Here is a 23,093-nt window from a genome sequence, read left to right as displayed (position 1 = left end):
TTTGGGGATTTTGAGGGTGGATTTTTGGGGATTTTTCTCACCCTGAACGCCACAATTTTGGGACTGGATAAATGTTTAATTTCCAGGCTCTAACTGGGGTGTTTGGGCTCATGTTTTTGTGGCAGACAGGTCCATTTTCGGGGTGAACTCGGCCGTTTTCGGGTCAGTTGTGGGCCATGGTGCGGTGCAGCCAGCGGCCGTAGCGGCACAGGTTGACGTAGACGCCCGGTTTGTGGGGGTCCCCGCAGACCCCCGGCCCCCAGGAGGTGATGCCCTGCAGGCGCCCGTTGCACATCAGGGGCCCCCCGGAGTCGCCCTGGGGGGACAAAACTCGGGGGGTCGGCGGCGGGACCCCGACGTTCGGGGCAAATCCCCGGAAACCCGGCGAGAACCCAATGAAAATCTGGTGAAAACTGGAAGGAATCGGCCCCAAAACCGCCCCACAATCAACCCAGAAATGTCCCAAAACTGTCCCAAAGTTGCTCCAGAAACACCCCAAAAAAACCCCCCAAAATTGCCCCAAAACCACTCCACAAATATCCCAAAACCACCCTAAAAATTTCCTAAAAAGTCCTAAAAGTGCCCCAAAATCACCCCCAGAATGTCCTGAAATCAACCCAGAAATGCCCCTAAATTGCCCCAAAATCACCCCAAAAATGCCCCTAAAATGCCCCAAAAATGCTCCCAAAATGCCCCCAAATTTCCCCAAAATCACCCCCAAAACCCCCCAAAATTGCCCCAAAATCACCCAAAAAATGTCCCAAAAATGACCCCAAAACACCCCAAAATCACCCAAAAGATGTCTCAAAACCACCCCAAAATTGCCCCAGAAACGCCTCAAAAAATGCCTCAAAACCACCCCGGAATTGCCACAAAATCACCCCAAACCCGCCAGGTTTTGACCCCAAAATGCCGCAAAATCACCTCAAAATCAACCCAAAATTGTCCCCAAAACCACCTCAAAACCACCCCCAAATCACCCCAAAAATGGCCCTAAACTGCCGCAAAATCACCTCAAAATCGCCCCAAAAATGTCCCAAAAATTCCCCCCAAAAGACCCCAAAATGTCCTGAAAACGCCCCAAAATTGCCCCAAAATCACCCCAAAATTGCCCCAAAATGGCCCCGAATGGCCCCAAATTGTCCCAAATTGCCCCAAATGGTCCCAAATTGCCCCAAATTGTCCCCATCTGCACCCGAAATTGCCCAAATCTCCAATTGCCCCAAATCAGCCCAAACTCACCTGGGCTTGAGCCCAAATCACCTCAGGCCCGCACCTGTCCCATCTCACCTGTGCCACCTGTTCCATCCCTCACCTGTGCCACCTGTCCCTCACCTGTGCCACTTGTCCAATCAGGGGTCACCTCACCTGTCCCATCTCACCTGTCCCATCTCACCTGTCCCTCACCTGTCCCTCACCTGTCCCATCTCACCTGGCCCGTCACACCTGGCCCGTCACACCCGCGCCTTACCTGGCAGGTGTCAGCACAGCTCCGTGTCTCACCTGTCCCATCACACCTGTCTCACTCACCTGGCAGGTGTCAGCGCGGCTCTGGGGCTCTGTTACACACACCTGCACACACCTGTCACACCTGCACACACCTGTGCACACCTGTCCCATCACACCTGTCCAAGTCTCACCTGGCAGGTGTCGGCGCGGCTCCGCGGCTCCGTGACACACACCTGTCACACCTGTGCACTCACCTGGCAGGTGTCGGCGCGGCTCCGCGGCTCTGTGACACACACCTGTCACACCTGTCACACCTGTGCACTCACCTGGCAGGTGTTGGCGCGGCTCCGCGGCTCTGTGACACACACCTGTCACACCTGTGCACTCACCTGTCACACCTGTGCACACCTGTCCCATCTCACCTGGCAGGTGTTGGCGCGGCTCCGCGGCTCTGTGACACACACCTGTCACACCTGTCACACACCTGTCACACCTGTGCACACCTGTCCCATCTCACCTGGCAGGTGTTGGCGCGGCTCCGCGGCTCCGTGACACACACCTGTCACACCTGTGCACTCACCTGGCAGGTGTCGGCGCGGCTCCGCGGCTCTGTGACACACACCTGTCACACCTGTGCACTCACCTGGCAGGTGTCGGCGCGGCTCCGCGGCTCCGTGACACACACCTGTCACACCTGTCACACCTGTGCACTCACCTGGCAGGTGTCGGCGCGGCTCCGCGGCTCTGTGACACACACCTGTCACACCTGTCACACCTGTGCACTCACCTGGCAGGTGTCGGCGTGGCTCCGCGGCTCCATGACACACACCTGTCACACCTGTGCACTCACCTGGCAGGTGTCGGCGCGGCTCCGCGGCTCCGTGACACACACCTGTCACACCTGTCACACCTGTGCACTCACCTGGCAGGTGTCGGCGCGGCTCCGCGGCTCTGTGACACACACCTGTCACACCTGTCACACCTGTGCACTCACCTGGCAGGTGTCGGCGTGGCTCCGCGGCTCCATGACACACACCTGTCACACCTGTGCACTCACCTGGCAGGTGTCGGCGCGGCTCCGCGGCTCTGTGACACACACCTGTCACACCTGTCACACCTGTGCACTCACCTGGCAGGTGTCGGCGCGGCTCCGCGGCTCTGTGACACACACCTGTCACACCTGTCACACCTGTGCACTCACCTGGCAGGTGTCGGCGTGGCTCCGCGGCTCCATGACACACACCTGTCACACCTGTGCACTCACCTGGCAGGTGTCGGCGCGGCTCCGCGGCTCCCCGGCACAGACCATGTTGGGGGTGATGGAGTTGGGGTAGATGCGGCGACAGGTGAGCTCAGGTACGATGCGCACCTGGCTGCAGTGCAGGGCCTGGGGAAACGTCACTGCAAACACACCTGGGGTCAGGGAACAGCCACACCTGGGCAGGTAACACCTGGGGACACACCTGGGGTCACACCCGGGGTCACACCTGGGGTCACACCTGGGGTCACACCTGGGGTCAGGTAACAGCCACACCTGGGGACACACCCGGGGTCACACCTGGGGTCACACCTGGGGTCAGGTAACAGCCACACCTGGGCAGGTAACACCTGGGGACACACCCAGGTGTCTCTCACCCATCCCAGGTGTGCCCCCCTTATCCCAGGTGTGTCTCAGGTGTCCCTCACCCATCTCAGGTGTGTCTCCTGTCTCAGGTGTATCCCAGGTGTGCCCAGGTGTGTCCCCCCCCATCCCAGGTGTGTCCCAGGTGTATCCCAGGTGTGTTCCCCCCATCCCAGGTGTGTCTCACCTGTGGGGCTGGTGGTGGAGCCCCATCCCGAGATCTGGCAGGCGGTGCCGGGCGCGGCGCAGGTGCGTGCCAGCGGCAGGGGGCTCACCTGGCGGCTCAGGTGCGCGGGCGCCTGCAGCCGCAGCAGCATCAGGTCACCGTCCTTGGAGCTCTCGTTGTAGCCGGGGAAGGGGAAGGCGCGCACCGAGCGGCGCCGCTGCTCACCTGGCGCAGGTGCGGCCGCGCCCGGCCCCGCCCCCCCGGCCTCACCTGGCGCGGGCGAGGCCTCGGCCGGAGGGGGGGGGGTTGGGCGAGGCCTCACCTGGGCGCACCTGGGGGTGGGTGGGGCGGCCCAGGCGGACGGTGATGGGGCTGTGGGGGAGAGACAGGTGAGACAGGTGAGATTGGACAGGTGAGAGACAGGTGAGAGACAGGTGAGATGGGACAGGTGAGATTGGACAGGTGAGATTGGACAGGTGAGATGGGACAGGTGAGACAGGTGAGAGGTGAGTTCCCCATGCCCAGGTGTGCCCAGGTGTGTTCCCCATGCCCAGCTGTGTGTGTACCCATGCCCAGGTGTGCCCAGGTGTATCCCAGGTGTGTTGTTACCTGTCCGTACCCGGGGGCGTGGCAGTGCGCCGCCGTCAGGACCCGCCCAGGTGTGTCAGTACCTGTACCCAGGTGTGCCCAGGTGTGTTCCCCATAACCAGCTGTGCCCAGGTGTATCCCAGGTGTGCCCAGCTGTGCCCAGCTGTGCCCAGGTGTGTTGTTACCTGTCCGTACCCGGGGGCGTGGCAGTGCGCCGCCGTCAGGACCCACCTGGGCGCCACCAGGGTCCCCCCGCAGATGAAGCGCCGGCCCCGGAACAGCGCGGCCTGCCAGGGCGGGGCACAGGTGTGACCCTCCAGCACCCAGGCACCTGTATGGGCACACAGGTGAGACACAGGTGTGCCAGGGCGGGGCACAGGTGTGACCCTCCAGCACCCAGGCACCTGTATCGGCACACAGGTGAGACACAGGTGTGCCAGGGCGGGGCACAGGTGTGACCCTCCAGCACCCAGGCACCTGTATCGGCACACAGGTGAGACACAGGTGTGCCAGGGCGGGGCACAGGTGTGACCCTCCAGCACCCAGGCACCTGTATGGGCACACAGGTGATTGATACAGGTGTGCCAGGGCGGGGCACAGGTGTGACCCTCCAGCACCCAGGTACCTGTGTGGGCACAGGTGTGCCAGGGCGGGGCACAGGTGTGACCCTCGAGAACCCACACACCTGCGGGACAGGTGAGGTTTGGGGTCCCTCAGGTGAGTTTCCATGATTACAGGTGGGGTTTGGGATGCCCAGGTGAGGTTTGGGGTCACACAGGTGAGGTTTGGGGTCCCCCAGGTGAATTTCGGGGTCCCCCAGGTGAATTTTGGGGTCTCTCAGGTGTGTCTGGGGCCCCCCAGGTGAATTTTGGGGTCCCCCAGGTGAGTTTGTGATCCCCAGGTGAATTTTGGGGTCCCCAGGTGAATTTCGGGGTGCCAGGTGCATTTTGGGCTCTCACCTGTGGCCGCGGGCAGGAGCAGCAGCAGCAGCAGCCGCATCCCGAGGGCTGGAATGGGGGAAAAAACCGAGATTTTGGGTAAAAACGGGAGAGAAATTTGGGAATTTTGGGCATTTTGGGGGAAAAATCAGAAATTTTTGGGAGGGGAAAAGGGGAATTTGGGGGAATTTGGAGAAAATGGGGCAAAATTGGAATTTGGGGTTAAATGGGCTTTAAATGGTGGGCGGGGCTTAAAGGAGCAGGCGTGGCTTAAAGGAATGGGCGTGGCATAAAAGAGTGGGTGGGGCTTAAAGGAATGGACGTGGTTTAAAGGAGTGGGTGTGGCTTAAAGGAATGGGCGTGGCTTAAAGGAATGGGCATGGCTTAAAGAAATGGGTGTGGCTTAAAGAAGCAGGCGTGGCTTAAAGGTGTGGGCGTGGCTTAAAGGGTGGGTGGGGCTTAGAGGGGTGGGTGGCGCTTAAGGGGAATTTTGGGGTGAAAAATCAAATTTGGGGGGGAAATGAGGAATTTCAGGGAAAAATGGGAATTTGGGGGGGAAAATTTGGGATAAAGGGGGGGGAATGGCAAACCCCAAAATTCCCAACCCGGATCCCAAATTTCCTGATTGGAATCCCCTGGGAAACGCCAGAATTCCCTTGGAAAAGACAAAAATTCCCTGGAAAATCCCAAATTCCCATAAAAAAAAAAACCAAACAAAGTTCCCGGAAACCTCAAAAATCTCCCAGAAAAAAAAACCCTCGAAAATCTCCAGGAAAAGCCCAAAAATCCCTTGAAAAATCCCAAAAGCTCTCAGGGAAATCCTCAAATTCCCTGGTAAAACCCAAAAACCTCCAGAAAAATAAAAAAAAAAAAACCTGGAAAATCCCAAAATTGTCTTGGGAAAAACACCAAAATCCATGGAAAATCCCAAATTCCGCTGGGAAAAAACCCCAAAGTTCCGGAAAATCCAAAACTTCCTCAAAAACCCCAAAAATTCACAGAAATCCCCCAAAATCTGCCAGGAAAGTCCCAAAATTCCCTGGAAAACTCCGAAGTTCCCCTGAAAAAATCCCAAAACCTCCCCAGAAAGTCCCAAAATTCGCTGGAAAAAAAAAAAAATCCCGAAATTCCCGGAAATCCCAAAAATTCCCCCGAAAAACTCGAAAAATGTCTCAGAAAAATCCCTGGAAAAGCCCAAAAATCGCTTGGAAAATCCAAAAAAACCCCAAAACTCTTGTGGAAATCCCAAAAAATCCTTTGGAAAACCCAAAATTTCCTTCAGAAATCCCCAAATTCCCTTGAGGGGGAAGAATCCCAAAAATCCCCTGGGAAACCGAAAAACTTTCTGAAAATTTCCTAGAAAATCCAAAAATCTCCCAGAAAATCCCCAAAATCCCCTGGAAAAATCCCAAAACGTCTCAAAAATTTCCCTGGAAAGCCCCAAAATCCCAAAATCTCCCAGGAAAAACCCCAAAATCCTTTTCAAAAATTCCAAAATCTCCCAGAAAACCACAAAAATCTCCCGGAAAAACCCAAAAATTCCCAGAAAAATCCCAAAAATTCCCCGGAAAAACCCCAAAAAATCCCAGAAAAGTCCCAAAACTCCCCAGAAAATCCCAAATTCTCTTAGAAAAAAACCCCAAAATTCCCGGAAAAACCCCCCAAAAATTCCCTGACAATCCCGGAAAAATCCGAAGACCTTCCGGAAAATCCCAAATTCTCAGGGGAAAAGCCCCAAAATCCCTTGGAAAAATCCCAAAATCTGCCAGAAAATCCCAGAATTCTCTCCGAAAACCCCAAAACTTCCGGGAAAAACAAAAAAGATCTCCCGGAAATGCCCAAATTCCCTCGGGAAAATCCCAAAAATTCCCCAAAATCCCACTGGAAAAGCCCCAAAAGTTCCCAGAAAGACCCCAAAAATCTTCCGGAAAATCCCAAAATCTGCCAGAAAATCCTAAAATTCCCTTGGAAAATCCCAAAATTCCCCCCAAAAACACCCAAATGTGCTGGAAAATCCCAAACATCACCCGGAAAAACCCAAAAATCTCCCAGGAAATCCCCAAAATCTCCCGGAAAAATCCCAAAAATCTCCCGGAAAAAAGCGAAAATCTCCCGGAAAATCCCAAATTCTCAGCGGAAAACCCCAAAATTGCCAGAAAAAAACCCCCCAAAATTGCCAGAAAAAGCCCAAAATTGCCGAAAATCCCAGGGGCGGCGTTGGCCGGGTCTCACCTGGAGCCGGTCCCGGAGGAGGAGGGGGGGGGAGGGGAGGAGGAGGAGGAGGAGGGTGGGGGAGGGGAGGGGAGGAAGCGCCGCCCGAGCCCCAAAATCCTTCCGGGAGCGGCCGGAAAGGGAGAGACGGAAAATCCCCAAAAATCCCCAAAATTGGGGCAAAATTCCCTGAAAAAATCCCGGAAAAAATCCCGAAAAATCCCCAAAAATTGGGGGGAAATTCCCTGAAAAATTCACAGAAAAATCCCCGAAAAATCCCCCAAATTGGGGCAAAATTCCCTAAAAAAATCCCGGAAAAATTCCCGAAAAATTCCCAGAAAAATCCCCGAAAAATTCCCAAAATTGGGGGAAATTCCTTTAAAAAATCCCAGAAAAATACCATTTAAAAAATCCCAAAATTGGGGAAAATTCCCTAAAAATAACCCAGAAAAATCCGGAAAAAAATCCCCAAAATGGAGGGAAATTCCTTAAAAAAATCCCAGAAAAATCCGGAAAAAAATCCCCAAAATTGGGGAAAATTCCTTTAAAAAATCCCAGAAAAAAAATCCCCAAAATTGGGGGAAATTCCCTAAAAAAAATCCTAGAAAAAAAATCCCCCAAAAATCCCAAAAAAATCCCCAAAAATCCCAAAAAAAATCCCCAAAAAACCCCAAAAAATCCCCCAAAAATCCCAAAAAATCCCCAAAATATCTCCAAAAATCCACAAAATATCCCCAAAAAATCTCAAAAAAATACCCAAAAAAATCCCCCCCAAAAATCCCAAAAAATTCCCAAAAATTTGAGAGGAAACAATCCCAAAAAATTGAGAGAGAAAAATAAATTCTTTTAAAATGGGAGAAATCTTTTAAAAATTGGGAGAAATTACTTAAAAATTGGGAGATGTCCCCAAAAAATTGGGGAATTTCTCAATATTTGTGAGGAATTCCCAAAAATTGCAGTAGAAATTACAAAAAAATGGGAGAATTTCCCTAAAATTTGGGAGAAATTCGCTCAATTTTGGATTAATCCCAAAAATTTGGGAGAAATTTTCCAAAATTTTGATGGAAAATCCCTCAAAAATTGGGAGAAATTCCTCAAATTTTGGAGAAATTCCCCAAAATTTGGGTGAAATTTCTAAAATTTGGAATAAATTTTCCCCAAAATTGGGAGAAATTCCAAAAATGTGGGAAAAATTTTTTAAAAAATTGGGAGAAATTCCCAAATATTTGGGCAAAATTTGCCCCAATTTGGGGAAATTGTCCCCAGTTGGGTCCCTGGGGGCGGGGCCAGGGCTCGGTCTCTGATTGGCTGATGGGAAAGTGGGCGGGGCCAGTAGGGACCCGTATGGACCAGTTCAGTCCAGTCAGTCCCAGTTCAATCCCAGTTCATTCCAGTCCATCCCAGTTCAAACCAGTAAGGCCCAGTCCCATCCCAGTAAGGCCTGGCCCAATCCCAGTCCCTCCCAGTTCAATCCCAGTAAGGCCCAGTCCATTCCCAGTGCTTCGCAGTTCAATCCCAGCCCCTCCCAGTTCAATCCCAGTCCGGCCCAGTCCCAAACTGGGCGTTACTGGGAGGGCGGTGCTGAGTCAGCAGCTCCAGGGCTGGGACTGGGAACCTCCCAGTTCAAACCAGTTCAAACCAGTTCAAACCAGTTCGGGCCAGGAACTCCTCCCAGTGCATCCCAGTTCAAACCAGTAACGCCTCAGAACCCTCCCAGTTCCCTCCCAGTCCCTCCCAGTTCACACCAGTAACCCCTCCCAGTCCATCCCAGTCTCTCCCCTCCCCCACTCGTTAATTGCAGTCCCCGTTAATGAACAACCCCATTAATGAACAGCAATCCATTCATTAACCCGGCCCTAATTAACCCCCCTTTAATTAATCTGGTCTTTAACTAACCCTCATTAATTAACTCCCATTAATTAACCCTGGCATTAATTAACCCCTATTAATTGACTCTCATTAATTACCCTCATCTTTAATTAACACTCAATAATTAACATAATCATTAATTACGCTCATTAATTAACCCCCATTAATTAACTTAATCTTTAATTAACTCTCGTTAATTAACCCTCATTAACTAACCCTCATTATTAACTCCCATTAATTAACCCTGGCATTAAATAAGCCCCATTAATTAACCCTGTCTTTAATTAATCCTCCTTAGTTAACCCCATTAATTAAAAACTTTAATGAGCCACATTAATTACCCCGTTAATTTACCCTCATTAATTAAGGCAATTAACCCCCCATTAATTAACCCTGCCATTAATTCCCATGAATTAACCCCCAACATTAACCCCAGCATTAATTAACCTCCATTAATAAACTCTCATTAATTATCCATATTAATTAACCAGAGAATTAATTAATGCCCATTAATCAACCACATTCACTACCTTTTTAATTAACCCCCATTAATTAATTAAATTAATTGGCCCTAGTAGTAAACTCCCATTAATTAACCTGGTCATTAATTAACCCTCATTAACTCCCATTAATTAACCCCCAGAATTAATTAATTTCTATCAATTAGCCCCCATTAACCCCATTAACAGACCCCCACTAATAAACTCTGTCATTAATTAACTTATAGTACTTAACCCCATTAATTAACCCTGGCATTAAATAACCGGCATTAATTAGCCCCATTAATTAGCCCTCGTTAATTAACCCTATTCATTAAGCCCAGGATTATTAACCTCCATGATTAACCTCATTAATTAACCCTGGTATTATTTACCTCATCATTAATTAACCGTCCTTAATAGCCCCCATTATTTAACCCAACATTAATTAACCCCCACTAATTAACCTATCATTAATTAACCCCATTATCTACAAGTGCCAAGTAATGAATCCTACAGCTAATTAACCACCTCCATTAATTAATTAATGACCCCAATTAACAGCTCCCCCTCAATACCCAAACCCCAGTAATTAATTAAACACCCAATTACGCCCATAATTAATTAAACCCCAGTTAATTAATCAAATCAATTAGCCCCAATTAACGCCCTTAATTAGCCACCCCCACTAATTGCACAGACCAATTAATTAATTAATAATCTCTGCTAATTATCCATTGTGGTAATTAGCACACCCAGGAATTAATTAACTTCTTGCAGTCGTTAATTAATGAAATCTAATTAATAACTTGTCAATAATAACCATTGATTAATTAATAATAACTCCTTTAATCGCCCCAAGCCCCGTTCATTATCCCATTAACCCCCCAAGCCATTAATTAACCCCTAATTAATCAATTAGCAACGCTAATTAATCAAATTTCCTTTATTTAACAAAACCCCCCCAGGCCCCGCCCACACCCCAAACCCCGCAGCCACTTCCGGGTTAGGCCGCGCCCACTTCTGTATTTGACCACACCCACTCTTGAGCAGCACCAGATTCTTCCGGGTTAGGCCACGCCCATTCTTAAGTGGTGACAGCGACTTCCGGGTTAGGCCACGCCTCCAACGGATGAGCAATGACGTCATTTCTCCTTGGGAGGGGGCCTGGGGGGGGGGAGAACCAGTGAGAAACCAGTAAGGACCAGTATAAACCAGTATGGACCAGTGAGAAACCAGTAAGGACCAGTACAGACCAGTATGAACCAGTGAGAAACCAGTATGGACCAGTTCCCATTTTTCACCCTAAAATCTCCATTTTTGCACCTAAACCTCCCAAATTTTTCCCCCAGTCCCTCCCAGTATAACCCAGTCTGTCCCAGTATAACCCAGTCTGTCCCAGTATAACCCAGTCTGTCCCAGTATAACCCAGTCCCTCCCAGTCCCATTTTTCCCCATAAAATCCCCATTTTCCACCCCAAAATCTCCATTTTTGCGCCCAAATCTCCCGGGATTTTTCCTCCCGGCCCCTCCCAGTATAACCCAGTATAACCCAGATCCCTCCCAGTATAACCCAGTATAACCCAGTGTGCCCCAGTCACCGGTAGACGCCGACCACCACGGCGTGGTCCCTCTCGTAGGGCTCCAGCGTCAGCTGCTCCTGCGGCTTCATCCTCTCGGCCGTCATCTTCCTCACCTCGCCCGCGAACACGGCCTCGGCCGGCGCCGTCGAGTCGATGCAGTTCGCCTGCAGGGGGCGGGTGGAACCGGTTGGGACTGGTTGGAACTGGTTGGAACGGTTTGGACTGGTTTGGACTGGTTGGAATGGTTTGGACTGGTTTGGGACTGGTTGGAACTGGTTTGAGCCTAGTTAGAACCGGTTAGAGCCGGTTTGAACTGGTTTGAACCAGTCAGAACCAGTTAAAGCCAGTTTGAACTGGTTAGAACCAGTTAGAACCAGTTAGATCCCAGTTAGAACTGGTTGGAACTGGATTGAGCCCAGTTTGAACCAGTTTGAACCCAGTTAGAGCCGGTTAGAACTGGTTAGAACCCAGTTAGAACTGGTTTGGGCCAGTTAGAACCAGTTAGAGCCGGTTTGAACTGGTTTGAACCCAGTTAGAACCAGTCAGAACCAGATAGAACCGGTTAGAATTGGTTAGAACCAGTTTGAGCCCACTTAAAACCAGTTGGAGCCCAGTCAGAACCAGTTAGAACCAGTTCAATCCCAGTCAGAACCAGTTTGAAGCACTTGGAACCAGTTAAATCCCACTTAGATCCCAGACAGAACCAGTCTGAGCCAGTTAGATCCCAGTTAGAACCAGTTAGAATTGGCTTGAACCAGTTAGATCCCAGTTAGATCCCAGTAAGAACCAGCTAGAACCCAGTTAGAACTGGTTAGAACCGGTACAAACCAGTTCAACGCCAGTCGGAACCAGTTCAACCCAGTGTAACTCCAGTTCGAAACCAACTCAAACCAGCAGAACCAGTTCGAACCAGTTCAACTGCAGTTAAAAACCAGTCAGAACCAGTTCAAACCCAACTCAAACCAGTCTGAACCAGTTCAGTCCCAGCCAGAACCAGATCAAACCAGTTCAACGCCAGTTCCAGACTGGTTTCAGCCACCCAGTGCCCGGTACTGGTCTCTAACTGGTCTGTACTGGTTTATACTGGTCTGTACTGGTCCATACTGGTTTGTACTGGTCCGTACCTTGATGGAGATGAGGAAGTGCCCCCCCGCGCGCAGGAAGTGATGCGCGTTCAGCGCCACGATGCGCGTCTGGTCCGGCTGCGCCACGTCGGCGAAGATCACGTCCACCATGCCTGGGAACCCCAAATCGGCACAGAATTACCCCAAAATTCCAGACAAAAAAACCCCCAAAATTCCAGACGAAAAATCCCAAAATTTCAGAAAAAAAACCCCAAAATTTTCATGAAATTCACAAAAAGTTCACAAAAAATTGCTCAAAATTCCCCCAAAATTCCAGCCAGGAACCCAAAATGACCCCAAAATTTGGTGCCCACCAAGATCACGTCCACCATGCCTGGAATGGGAAAAATCCCAAATTTATCCCAAAACTTCCCAAATTTGTCCCAAAATTTCCCAAATTTATCCCAAAATTTCCTGGAGTTCTGGACAAAACCCCCAAAATTCCAGGAAAAAAAAAATCCCAAAATTTCCATGGAATTCCCATAAAATTCCAGCCAGAACCTTCTCCAGGAGCTCCAAATCCACTCCAAAATCCCCCAAATTTTGAGGAGACCCCAAAATTCTTCTCCAGGACCCCAAAACCACCTCAAGTTCCACCCAGAACACCCCAACATCTCCAGAACCTTCTCCAGAACCTTCTCCAGAACCTTCTCCCACCAGCCTCAAATGTCCCCAAATTCTCCCCAAGGTTTCAGAGACTCCCAAAATTTCGAGGAGACCCCGAAATTCTTCTCCAGGACCCCAAAAATTCTCTCAGGATGCCCCAAAACCCCCTGGAGGCACCTCCAGAACCTTCTCCAGAAGCTCCAAACCAACTCAAAAATGCCCAAAATTTTGAGGAGACCCCAAAATTGTTCTCCGGACCTCCAAAACCACCTCACGTCCCACCCAGGACACCCCAAAACCTCCAGAACCTTCTCCAGAACCTTCTCCCACTGGCCCCAAGTGTCCCCAAACGTCTCCCCGAGGCGTCACCACCTCCCAGAATCTTGAGGAGACCCCAAAATCCCTTGGAGTCAAACCAAGGAGAAACCCAAACGTCTCCAGAACCTTCTCCAGAGCGTCCAAATCACCTCCGAGCCCCTCAAAACCTCCTCCAGAACCTTCCGGATCCGCGGGAGACTCCAAAACCACCCAGATGTGACCCGGGTCTAAGCCCCGCCCCCTGCGGCACTGGCCACGCCTCCTCTCAGTGACTGACCAATCAGCATGCGGTACTTGTGCGGGTGCCGCGCGTCCTCCATGACTGGCACCACATTCGTTCCCATGGGTGTGGCCCAGGTGTAAACCCCGCCCTGTTTGAGCACTGACCCTGCCCCCAGAACGAAGCCCCGCCCCCTGGTGTCTCACTGACCAATCAGCATGCGGTACTTGTGCGGGTGCCGCGTGTCCCCCATGACCAGCACCACGTTCGTTCCCATGGGCGTGACCCAGGATGAAGCCCCGCCCCCTCAGGATGGAGCCCCGCCCCCCGCGGCACTGGCCACGCCCCCGTTCCCAGACTGACCAATCAGCATGCGGTACTTGTGCGGGTGCCGCGCGTCCTCGATGACCGGCACCACGTTCGTTCCCATGGGCGTGACCCAGGATGAAGCCCCGCCCCCTCAGGATGAAGCCCCGCCTCCTTTTGGCACTGGCCACGCCCCCCGGGTGTCACTGACCAATCAGCATGCGGTACTTGTGCGGGTGCCGCGCGTCCTCGATGACCGGCACCACGTTCGTTCTCTTCTTGGCCACGTTGAGCAGGTCCCGGCCCGAGCGGTGCGAGAACTCCACGGCGTAGACCACGCCCTCCTGGGGGGGCAAAGGTCACCGGGGGTCACCAAAGGTCAGGGGGTGTCGCCAGGGGTCAGCAATGGCCACCCAAGGTCAGCAACGTTCACTGAAGGTCACCAGATGTCATCAAAGGTCACCAATGACCACCCAGCGTGTCCTGCAGGTGCCACCACCAGCTGCTCCCCGCACCCTGGGGACACCAAATCGGTGCCAGCTGAGGCCTTGGTGCCACCTCAGGTGTGCCTGTACCTGTGCCCAGGTGTGTGTGTGCCATCCCCAGGTGTGCCCAGGTGTGCCCAGGTGTGTGTGTGCCATCCCCAGGTGTGCCGTACCTGCCCCACGATGTCTGACACGTGGCTGACGGTGGTGCCCGAGGCCGCGCCCAGGTGCAGCACCTTGGCCCTGTGCCCAGGTGTGCGTGTGCCATCCCCAGGTGTGCCCAGGTGCCCCCAGGTGTGCCCAGGTGTGCCGTACCTGCCCCACGATGTCGTTGACGTGGCTGACGGTGGTGCCCGAGGCCGCGCCCAGGTACAGCACCTTGGCCCTGTGCCCAGGTGTGTGTGTGCCATCCCCAGGTGTGCCCAGGTGCCCCCAGGTGTGCCCAGGTGTGCCGTACCTGCCCCACGATGTCGCTGACGTGGCTGACGGTGGTGCCCGAGGCCGCGCCCAGGTACAGCACCTTGGCCCCCGGCCGGATGTGGATGCGGTCGATGCCGCCCAAGATGGCGGCGGCGAGCTTGGAGCGGAACGGGTTCCAGGCACGGTACTCCACCGCGGCCTCGCCCTCCTGCACACCAGTACGGACCAGTAAGGACCAGTATGAACCAGTATAGACCGGTATAGATTAATATAGACCAGTATGAGCCAGTATAAACCAGTATGGACTGGTATGAACCAGTCCCTCCCAGTATAACCCAGTATCCCCCAGTCCCTCCCAGTCCCCCCCAGTATAACCCAGTATAACCCAGTATAACCCAGTCCCCCCCAGTCCATCCCAGTCCCATCCCAGTATAACCCAGTATCCCCAGTATCCCCCAGTATAACCCAGTCCCTCCCAGTCCCCCCAGTGCCCCCGTGCCACCTCCACGCTGATCCGTTTCTCCCCGTACACCGACTCCCCCGGCACCAGGTTCCGCGTCACCAGCGCGTCCTCGCGGCCCCGGCAGATGAACACACCTGGGACAGGTGAGGGACAGGTGAGACAGGTAACTACACCTGGGTTACTCCTGGGTTACACCTGGGTTACACCTGGTACAGGTAACTACACCTGGGTTGCACCTGAGATACACCTGGTACAGGTAAATACACCTGGGATACACCTGGTACAGGTAACTACACCTGGGATACACCTGGTACAGGTAACTACACCTCACGGCCCCAGCAGATGAACACACCTGGGCAGGTGAGGGACAGGTGAGATACAGCTGGGTTACACCTGAGATACTCCTGGGACACACCTGGGGTACACCTGGGATACACCTGGGACCCTCAGCTGCTCCACAGCCCCGTGCGCAGTCCCTCCCAGTATAAACCAGTTCCCCTCCCAGTACCCCTAGTTCTGCTCCCAGTACAAACCAGTCCAAACCAGTATAACCCAGTTACCCTTGTGCCGGTGCGGCTCCACCCTCCCAGTACAAACCAGTCCCCCCCAGTCCCTCCCAGTATATCCCAGTATATCCCAGTTACCCTCGTGCCGGTGCGGCTCCACCCTCCCAGTATAACCCAGTATAACCCAGTATAACCCAGTATAACCCAGTTACCCTCATGCCGGTGCAGCTCCACCCTCCCAGTATAACCCAGTATAACCCAGTATATCCCAGTTACCCTCATGCCGGTGCAGCTCCACTCTCCCAGTATAACCCAGTATAACCCAGTATAACCCAGTATATCCCAGTATAACCCAGTTACCCTCATGCCGGTGCAGCTCCACTCTCCCAGTATAAACCAGTCCCTCCCAGTATAACCCAGTATAACCCAGTATAACCCAGTTACCCTCATGCCGGTGCAGCTCCACTCTCCCAGTATAAACCAGTCCCTCCCAGTATAACCCAGTATAACCCAGTATAACCCAGTTACCCTCATGCCGGTGCAGCTCCACTCTCCCAGTATAAACCAGTCCCTCCCAGTATAACCCAGTATAACCCAGTATAACCCAGTATAACCCAGTATATCCCAGTTACCCTCGTGCCGGTGCGGCTCCACCGTCACTTTTTTGCCGCCTTTGAAGCCGCCGCGGGCCCCGCCCCTGGCCCCGCCCCCTCGGCCTCGGCCACGCCCCCGGGGGCCTCCTCTGGCTCCGCCCCCTCCTCTGGCCACGCCCCCTCCTCTGGCTCCGCCCCCTCCGCGGGGCGTGAAACCGGAACCTGCGGGGGGAAACTGGGTTATACTGGGATATACTGGGAGGGACTGGGAGAGACTGGGAGGGACTGGGATGGAACTGGGATGGACTGGGAGGGGAACTGGGTTATACTGGGATATACTGGGAGGGACTGGGAGGGACTGGGGATACTGGGAGGGGAACTGAGGATACTGGGTTATACTGGGAGGGACACTGGGGGTACTGGGAGAGGAATTGGGTTATACTGGGATATACTGGGAGGGACTGGGAGGGGAACTGGAAGAGACTGGGATATACTGGGAGGGACACTGGGTTATACCGGTTTGTACTGGTTTGTACTGGGAAGGTAAATGGGATGTACTGGTTTGTACTGGGACGGGAACTGCAGATACTGGGATATACCGGGAGAGACTGGGAAAGGAACTGGGTTATACTGGTTTGTACTGGGAAGGGAGCTGGGGGACCTGGTTTAAACTGGGATGTACTGGGTTATACTGGGATGTACTGGGAGGGACCTGGGTTATACTGGGATAAACTGGGAGGGGAACTGGGGATACTGGGATATACTGGGAGGGACTGGGAGGGGAACTGGGGGTACTGAAAGAGTAACTGGGGTATACTGGTTTATACTGGGAGGAACTGGAAGAGGAATTGGGTTATACTGGGATATACTGGTTTGTACTGGGAGAAAACTGGGGATACTGGGCTATACTGGGAGTGTTACTGGTCCATATGGGTCCATACTGGTTTATACTGGTTTGTACTGGGACTCACCTCTGCCTCGGAATCCACCGCGTCCACCCCGGGGGCTGAAACCTGTGGGGAAACTGGTCAGACTGGGATGGACTGGGATAGATCGGGAGGGACTGGGATGGACTGGGACAAACTGGGAGGGACTGGGAGGGAACTGGGATGGACTGGGTTATACTGGGATGGGGTGGGAGGGGAACTGGGATGGACTGGGTTATACTGGGATGGACTGGGTTATACTGGGAGCAGCTCTGGGGCCTCCCAGTGCTCCCAGTTTGCCTCCAACACCTCCCGCAGTCTGCTCCCAGTATAACCCAGTATAACCCGGTTACCCCCAGAACGCTCCCAGTTCCCTCCCAGTCCATCCCAGTTACCCCCAGTTCCTTCCCAGTGTCCCCAGTTCACCCCTGGCTCCATCCCAGTCTGGCCCAGTTCCTCCCAGTAACCCCCCAGTCCCTCCCAGTTTGTCCCAGTCTATCGCAGTTTCCCGCCAGTCCATCCCAGTCCCCCTCAGCTCCCCCCAGTCCCTCCCAGTTACCCCCAAATCCTCTCCCAGTTTATCCCAGTCTGTCTCAGTTCCCGCCAAATCCTCTCCCAGTCTATCCAAGTTTGTCCCAGTCCCCCTCAGTCCCTCCCAGTTTGTCCCAGTCTGTCCCAGTTACCCCCAAATCCCTTCCCAGTCCCCCCCAGTCCCTCCCAGTTTGTCCCAGTCTGTCCCAGTCTGTCCCAGTTTGTCCCAGTTTGTCCCAGTCCCTCCCAGTCTGTCCCAGTTTGTCCCAGTTTGTCCCAGTCTGTCCCAGTCTGTCCCAGTTTATCCCAGTCTGTCCCAGTCTGTCCCAGTTTGTCCCAGTTTGTCCCAGTCTGTCCCAGTTTATCCCAGTCTGTCCCAGTCTGTCCCAGTTTGTCCCAGTTTGTCCCAGTCCCCCCCAGTCTGTCCCAGTTTGTCCCAGTTTGTCCCAGTCTGTCCCAGTTTGTCCCAGTCTGTCCCCGTCTGTCCCAGTTTGTCCCAGTTTGTCCCAGTCTGTCCCAGTTTGTCCCAGTCTGTCCCAGTCTGTCCCAGTTTGTCCCAGTCTGTCCCAGTTTGTCCCAGTTTGTCCCAGTTTGTCCCAGTTTGTCCCAGTTTGTCCCAGTTTGTCCCAGTTCCCCCCAGTTTGTCCCAGTCCCCCCCAGTTTGTCCCAGTCCCCCCCAGTCTGTCCCAGTTTGTCCCAGTCCCCCCCAGTCTGTCCCAGTCTGTCCCAGTCCCCCCCAGTTTGTCCCAGTTTGTCCCAGTTCCCACCCGGCCTCATCGCGCCGCTCTCTCCACGCGGGGCCCGCGCGTGTCTGCCGGAACCGGAAATGACGTCACAACAACAGTCCCCTCATCCCAGTCCCGCGCATGCGCATCCCTGCTCCCGACGCTCAAACCCCGCCCACCTTTTGGCGGAAGTGCCCTCAGAGCGCCTCAAGGAGGCTCCTGAGGGGCTTTTGAGGTAAAAGATGGCGATTTTGGGACAAAAATGGGGATTTTAGGTCCAAAATGGAAATTTTGGGGTAAAAAACTGGGATTTTGGGGCTCTAACGGGTTTTTTCGGAGTCTCGCGGCGTTTTGGCGCCGTTTCGGGGCAGTTCCGGCGGACTCGCGGGTGGGCGCCGCCGCCATTTTTCCTCCCGGAGGAGACGCTCCGGCCGGAAGCCTGCTCTCGATGGCCTTTATTGACGTCATTTCCGGCGGCTCTCCGTCGCTTCCGTCGCGTCTCGTTGGTTCCGGCGAGCGGAGAGCGGGGGTGAAAGTGACTTTGAGAGCTGGGACGTACTGGGATGAACTGGGGGGGACTGGGATGAACTGGGGGGGACTGGGATGGACTGGGGGGGACTGGGATGGACTGGGGGGGACTGGGATGGACTGGGGGGGACTGGGATGAACTGGGGGGGACTGGGATGGACTGGGGGGGACTGGGATGGACTGGGGGGGACTGGGAGGGACTGGGGGGGGCACTGGGATAAACTGGGATAAACTGGGAGGGACTGGGGAGGGTGCGAGGGTCGTGAGGGGAGCGCTGAGGGCGGTGAGGGCCGGACTGGGGGGACTGGGAGGGACTGGGAGGGGTCTGGGGTGAACTGGGAGCACTGGGGGGGTTACTGGGATGAACTGGGAGGGAACTGGGACAGGTCTGGGGGTTACTGGTTTGAAATGGTTTGAACTGGGAGCACTGGTTGCTGCTGCTGTTTCTCTCTTATTGCGTTATTTATTACTATTGGATGTGGTCAATTAACAGTTAATGAGCTAATTACCTGCTTGGATTGGTATTTAATTAGTTAGGTGCTGGCCAGTTGTTTTGTTAATTAATTAGCTGCTAATTTGCATAATTAGTGATTTTTATAATTTCTTTTCCTGCTGATTTCAGTTCCCAAATTTATCACAGTGGGTTGGGATTGATTAATAATTAATGAGCTAATTAATAGCTAGATTGGCGACTAATTAACTAGGCTCTAATTAGTTGTTCAGCTAATTAATGAGCTGCTAAGTAGCATAATTTGTGATTTTTAATTCCTTTTTTTGCTGGTTTCACTTCCTATGTTTATTGTAGTGGGTTGGGATTTGTTAGTAATTAATAAACTAATTAATAAGCATTAATAAGCTATTAATAATAAATAGATTGACAATGAACTAACTAGATTCTAATTAGTTATTTAGCTAATTAACTAGCTGCTAATTAACTTAATTAACATTATTTTCCTCCTTTAAATCCTCATTAAAAAATGAAAAAGCTGAATTTTTTTGGGTTGCGATTGATTAATAATTAATGAGATAACTAATAAGTATTAATAAACTACTAATAATGAAGAGATTGACAATTAGCTAATTAGGTTCTAATTAGATATTTAGCTAACTGATTAGCTGCTAATTAATTCAGTTAACAACAATTTTTTGGTTTAAACCCTCATAAAAAGATTGAAAAATTCAAATTTTTTTGTGTTTTTTAAGCAATTAACGCCCTTTATACCCAATTAAGCTCCTCAGGCTGCTAATTAACATTCTCTGGAAGGTGGTTAACGAGCGCAGGCGTTAATTAGCGTGTTTAATTGTGCTAATTAGCCATGGCAGAGGACATGAAGCTGAAGCTTTGTCGCTACAAGACGGCGCCGTTCGACAGCCGCTTCCCCAACCAGAACCAGACCCGCAACTGCTGGCAGAACTACCTGGGTACGGACCCCAAATGCCCCAAATTCACCCCAAAATCCGCACGGGGAACCCCAAAACACCAAAACTGCAAAAATTCCCACAAAAAATCCCACAAAAATGCCCCCAAAATGCCCCAAAAATGGCCCAAAATTGCCTCAAAAATGCTCCCAAAAAATGCCCAAATTTGGGGCATTTTTATCCCTAAAATCTTCCACAAAAACTTCCCAAAATGCCCCATATTCACCCCAAAATCCGCACGGGGAACCCCAAAATACCAAAAATGCCAAAATTCCCACAAAAATCCCACAAAAATTCCCATGAAAATGCCCCAAAACGCCCAAATTTGGGGTTTTTCATCCCCAAAATGTTTGCCATAAACTCCCAAATTCACCCCAAAATCTTCCCCAAAATTCACCCCAAAATCCCCCAAATTCACCCCAAAATCCTCCTGGGAAACCCCAAAATACCAAAAATACAAAAATTTCCATAAAAATCTCACAAAAAATGGCCCAAAAATGCCCCAAAAAACCTGAAAAAATGGCTCAAAAATGCCCCCAAAACGCCCAAATTTGGGGTTTTTATCCTCAAAATCTTCCACAAAAACTCCCCAAAATCCCCCAAATTCACCCCAAAATCCACACGGGGAACCCCAAAATACCAAAAAAGCCAAAATTCCCACAAAAATCCCACAAAAAATGGCCCAAAAATGCCCAATTTGGGTTTTTGTGCTCCGATGGTGGCTGGGTGGAGCTGGTGTCCCTTTGGCCCCGCCCCCATTTTCCCCAAGGTTCCCTCAATGTCCCCAAAATGTCCCCAAATGTCCCCAAATGTCCCTTCAGTGTCCCCAACGTCCCCATTGTCCCCAGAATCTCCTTGGGGTCATCTCAGTGTCCCCAAATGTCGTCTCGGTGTCACCAACGTCCCCTCAATGTCCCTCAATGATGTCCCCAATGTCACCAATGTCTCCATTGGTGTCCCCAATGTCCCCTCAATGTCCCCTCAATGTCCCCAATGTCCCTGATCCCCCATTGTCCCCAGTGTCCCCAATGTCCCCGATCTCCTGATCCCCCCATGTCCCCAATGTCCCCTCAATGTCCCCTCAATGTCCCTGACATCCTTTTAATGTCCCCATTGTCCCCTCAGTGTCCCCAATGTCCCCAATCCCTCAGTGTCCCCTCACTGTCACCAATGTCCCCTCAACGTTCCCAATGTCCCCAATGTCACCTCAGTGTCCCCAATGTCTTTAATGTCCCCTCGATGTCCCCAATCCCCTCAGTGTCCCCGATGTCCCCAATGTCCTCAATGTCCCCAATGTCTTCAATGTCCCCAATGTCCCCTCAGTGTCACCAATGTCCTCTCAATGTCCTCTCAATGTCCGTGACATCCTTTTGATGTCCTCAATGTCCCCTCACTGTCACCAATGTCCCCTCAGTGTCCCCAACGTCCCTGATCCCCCAGTGTCCCCATTGTTGTCCCCAGATTTCCAGCGGTGCCAGCGCGCCGTGGACGCCTGCGGCGCCGATGCCACCATTGTCCCCTCAGTGTCCCCAATGTCCCCATTGGTGTCCCCAATGTCCCCGTGTGTCCCCAGATTTCCAGCGGTGCCAGCGCGCCATGGACGCCCGCGGCGCCGATGCCACCCCGTGCCAGTGGTACTTCCGCGTGTACAAGTCCCTGTGCCCGACCTCGTGGGTGAGTGATGGCACCAAGTGCCACCAGTGTCCCCAACCCCCAGTGTCCCCAAATGTCCCCAAGGGGCCCCAATAGTCCCCGATGCCACCAATGTCCCCAAATGTCCCCAGGGGCCACCAGTGTCCCCTCGTGCCCCACCTCGTGGGTGAGCAGTGTCCCCAAATGTCACCTGATGTCCCCAATATCCACAATGTCCCCAACCCCCCCAGTGTCTCCCCAATGTCCCCACTGTCCCAAATCCTTCCAATGTCCCCAAATGTCCCCAACCCCCCCAGTGTCCCCCAGTGTCCCCCAGTGTCCCCTCTGTGTCCCCAGGTGACGGCGTGGGACGAGGCCCGTGAGGAGGGGACCTTCCCCGGCAAGATCTGAGCTGTCCCCAGGCCCTGGTGACACCGAGGGGACACGGCCGGGGGGGTGACACCGCGGGGGGAGGGGGGACGCGGCTCCCCACGTTGTGACCTTGTCCCCAAAGCGTGGCAGTGCCACCCCCGGGGAGGGGACACCGACAATAAAGGGTTAAAAGCTGGGAGCGCTCCTTGGCTCTGGGGACCTTCGGGGACACTTTGGGGACCTTCGGGGACACTTTGGGGACATTCGGGGTCAGTTTGGGGGGCTTGGGGACACTTTGGGGGGGTTGGGGACAGTTTGGGGTGTTTGGGGACAGTTCAGGGTCATTCTGGGATATTTGGGGGAGTTTGTTCCAGTTCCGGTTCCCTCCCAGTGCCCCCCAGTGCCCCCCAGTCCCTCCCAGTGCCTTTATTGTCCCCACGCCCCCAGGGGGACCCCCGGGGGCGGCCCCAGAGCTCCCAGTGCCCCTCCCAGTGCCCCCCCATCCCCTCCCAGTTTGTCCCAGTTTGTCCCAGTTCCCCCCAGTTCACGCCAGTGACCGCCAGGTGACACCAGTGCCTTTATTGTCCCCAGTGCCCCCCAGTTCACGGCCCCAGGGGGACCCCCGGGAGCGGCCCCAGAGCTCCCAGTGGTGCCCCCAGTGCCCCTCCCAGTGCCCCCAGTGGGGCTCCCAGTGGGGCTCCCAGTGCCCCCAGTGGCCCCCCAGCAGCTCCTCCCAGTCCCCCCAGTGCTCCCAGTGGTGCCCCCAGTCCCCCCAATCCTCCCAGTCCCCCCAGTCCCCCCAGTCCCCCCAGTGCTCCCAGTGGTGCCCCCAGTCCCCCCAATCCTCCCAGTCCCCCCAGTCCCCCCAGTCCCCCCAGTGCTCCCAGTGGTGCCCCCAGTCCTCCCAGTCCCCCCAGTCCCCCCAGTCCCCCCAGTCCCCCCAGTGCTCCCAGTGGGGCTCCCAGTGGGGCTCCCAGTGCTCCCAGTGGTTCCAGCAGGCGCCCTGGGGGGGGAG

General features: G+C 53.3%; 3 protein-coding genes across 7 annotated transcripts; 1 reads left to right on the top strand and 2 right to left on the bottom strand.

Annotated features, from left to right (window-relative positions):
* Positions 1–119: 119 nt before the first annotated feature.
* LOC132085965 (kallikrein-14-like) lies at positions 120–4,823 on the bottom strand. Its single transcript, XM_059491429.1, has 6 exons — positions 4,784–4,823; positions 4,020–4,155; positions 3,559–3,608; positions 3,258–3,506; positions 2,714–2,850; positions 120–316 (listed from the first exon to the last, which is right to left on the bottom strand). Exons 1-6 carry the CDS (start codon positions 4,821–4,823, stop codon positions 164–166), a joined length of 765 nt encoding a protein of 254 aa, XP_059347412.1. The 3' UTR covers positions 120–163.
* Positions 4,824–10,296: 5,473 nt separating this feature from the next.
* FBL (fibrillarin) lies at positions 10,297–18,214 on the bottom strand. 2 transcript variants are annotated; one of them, XM_059491450.1, is made up of 9 exons: positions 18,170–18,214; positions 16,917–16,958; positions 15,985–16,167; positions 14,886–14,980; positions 14,421–14,591; positions 13,690–13,822; positions 12,029–12,141; positions 10,923–11,068; positions 10,297–10,488 (listed from the first exon to the last, which is right to left on the bottom strand). In XM_059491450.1, the coding sequence occupies exons 1-9, from the start codon at positions 18,177–18,179 to the stop codon at positions 10,467–10,469; spliced, it is 915 nt and encodes a 304-aa protein (XP_059347433.1). In that variant the 5' UTR covers positions 18,180–18,214; the 3' UTR covers positions 10,297–10,466. The 2 variants fall into 2 exon arrangements, with proteins under 2 accessions (XP_059347433.1, XP_059347434.1); XM_059491451.1 differs by lacking the exon at positions 16,917–16,958 and having other exon boundaries at positions 18,170–18,212.
* A 75-nt stretch (positions 18,215–18,289) lies between these two features.
* Positions 18,290–22,274, top strand: LOC132085995 (cytochrome c oxidase subunit 6B1). Of its 4 annotated transcripts, none has more exons than XM_059491456.1 (4): positions 18,290–18,362; positions 19,970–20,077; positions 21,648–21,748; positions 22,064–22,274. In XM_059491456.1, exons 2-4 carry the CDS (start codon positions 19,972–19,974, stop codon positions 22,115–22,117), a joined length of 261 nt encoding a protein of 86 aa, XP_059347439.1. In that variant the 5' UTR covers positions 18,290–18,362; positions 19,970–19,971; the 3' UTR covers positions 22,118–22,274. The 4 variants fall into 4 exon arrangements, with proteins under 4 accessions (XP_059347439.1, XP_059347438.1, XP_059347436.1 ...); XM_059491455.1 differs by having other exon boundaries at positions 18,298–18,362; positions 21,536–21,748; XM_059491453.1 differs by lacking the exon at positions 18,290–18,362 and adding an exon at positions 18,397–18,678 and having other exon boundaries at positions 21,536–21,748.
* Positions 22,275–23,093: the final 819 nt, after the last annotated feature.

The sequence above is a fragment of the Ammospiza nelsoni genome, chromosome 34 (genome assembly GCF_027579445.1).
Source record: "Ammospiza nelsoni isolate bAmmNel1 chromosome 34, bAmmNel1.pri, whole genome shotgun sequence".
Lineage (NCBI taxonomy): Eukaryota > Metazoa > Chordata > Aves > Passeriformes > Passerellidae > Ammospiza > Ammospiza nelsoni.
Note: the sequence above shows the minus strand (reverse complement) of the source record. Positions and strands in the feature narration are given on the sequence as shown.